The sequence below is a fragment of the Penaeus monodon genome, chromosome 23 (genome assembly GCF_015228065.2).
Source record: "Penaeus monodon isolate SGIC_2016 chromosome 23, NSTDA_Pmon_1, whole genome shotgun sequence".
Lineage (NCBI taxonomy): Eukaryota > Metazoa > Arthropoda > Malacostraca > Decapoda > Penaeidae > Penaeus > Penaeus monodon.
In genome coordinates, this window is record NC_051408.1 from 6835091 (window position 1) to 6837222 (window position 2132).

General features: G+C 34.6%; 1 protein-coding gene across 1 annotated transcript in view; it reads left to right on the forward strand.

Annotated features, from left to right (window-relative positions):
• Positions 1 to 2132, forward strand: part of LOC119587747 (ADP-ribosylation factor-related protein 1-like) — a gene marked incomplete in the record, with an annotated part of 9479 nt that overhangs the window by 2397 nt on the left and 4950 nt on the right. Inside the window, 2 exon segments of the mRNA XM_037936433.1 lie at positions 995 to 1122; positions 1466 to 1636. Coding sequence (XP_037792361.1) covers positions 1030 to 1122; positions 1466 to 1636 — 264 coding nt within the window.

Genomic DNA, 2132 nt, shown 5'->3' on the forward strand with positions numbered 1-2132 from the left:
TTATTTGCTCTTAGGATGGCCCTGTACGTAAAGCCTTCCTTGTTTTTCAGCTGATGGACACCAAATGAATGTATGTTGGGGAGGAGGGGGGCATGTACACAGGATTGATGATTCAAAATATTACTTATATAGTGAGTATTTATGTGAATCTATGGGATCATGGCATCAGAAGCGGAAACTGACAAGTGTCCATACACTTGATGAGGTATTACAGGCAGAAAAAGAGAATGAGCTTTGGGGGCAGAGCTTTCAGGAAATTTTTGGTGGCCATGCACTTCAAATGCTCATAATACATGTGGAGCTATTGATTCCTGTTCCAGTGTGCCAAGCAACTGAATCATTTAACTTTTTTAAACATTTAAAACCTATGACCTGGAAGTTCTTGAGTGAGGAAGCCGCCCCCATTTGCTAACTGAATCATTTAACTTTTTTAAACATTTAAAACCTTATTCTTGAGTGAGGAAGCCGCCCCCATTTGCCTCCTTAATTATTGTAATAGTAAGTGCCTTCACCTTCCAGCCAAACAGTGGCTTATGAGACACTCAGGAAGTCCTTTTTCTAATACAGGGTTAAACAGGAGTAATATCATATTTAGAAATGTACAGACTGATAGAGCAGTGCAAAAAATTACCTGTTTTAAGCTAAATGTTTTCAGAATCCCCTTTCCTTCTTGGTAAAAAAGAAGGGGAAAAAAATAGACCGTTTGAATATTGTCAGATCTGACTAACAGCAGCATGTGTATATTTACACAGAAACATATCATCATTATGCAGATTCATCATATTTTTGATAAAGTATGAGTTCTTTCATGTCAGGCAAAGCCATTTTTTAAGTAATGTTTTGTATAACTCAGGAGCCATCCTTTAATCCAAGCTCTAAGTGATTGCAGAACATGGATTATCATTATTTAAGGATTCATGCATGACATACACCCACATATATTTTAAAGTACTATCCAAGTGCTAGGTACATTTTTTCTTTCTTTCTTTTTTAGGTAACAGTGAGAAGGCACCTAGAACCAGTGACAGAATGTTCACCCTTTTTTATGGATTGTATAAATACCTCTTCAAGAAAGATGAGTTCTTTGTCCTAATTCTTGGACTAGATAATGCTGGCAAAACGGTGAGTCTGAAAAAGAGAAATGATTTCTTTGAAGAATACTGTTCTTGGTTATTAATGATTCTATAAGTTCATGGTAGAGTGTTTAATCAGAAGCCCTTGAAGACTTCACTCAGTTATTTGCAAAAGAAATAGAATTTTTAAAGAATACATGGATGAGGGAATCAGTATTTCTAAGGCTGTACAGGAAAGTGATTGAGTTTTAAAGATAATCAAATAATCCTTTACTTGTAAAAACTATGGGAATCAGAATATACCTTACATTCTTTCCTGTAATTGTCACATCTCAGTTACTTCCATGGTATTCCCATAACAGTCTAGCTAAAGTCATGGTTTTACATTACAGACATACTTGGAGGCAGCAAAAACAAAATTCACCAGAGGGTACAAAGGACTAAACCCAAGTAAGATAACAACGACAGTGGGGCAAAATGTCGGGGGAATAACATATGCAGGAATCAAACTCAGCTTCTGGGATCTTGGCGGACAGGAAGAGTTGCAGCCATTATGGGAGAAGGTTTGTATAACAGAGTATACCATTGTAGGCAAAGCTTTGCCTATTATTTTATATCATTTGCCTTTGTTGGAAGTGTGGATATTCTACAAGAAAACTTTTTTTTTATGACTGCTTCTAAACATTGACAGGTGTTATATCTGTAAATTTTTACAATGAATAAATATAAATGAACTCTATATTATCCTTGATGAGTCAAGTGTTAATTTCATATTCCCAAGATAGAATCTTTCTCTTGTGTACATTGTACATTCTTCCATACTATGGCAAAGTCAATAATGACATTAAATTTAGGAGAATAACTGCATTTGTGTTATACCAATGAAACAAATACAAGCCCCATTTAAAGTGTCAATAATATGGTCATCCAATTTGTTTTTAAAACCACCAAGAAGGTACAAAAAATATATTACGTCAAAAAGAATAATGATATAAAGAAAAAAATCAATAGTGATTTTATCGGAAAATATTTTTATCAGAAAAAATCCGTACCTAACAG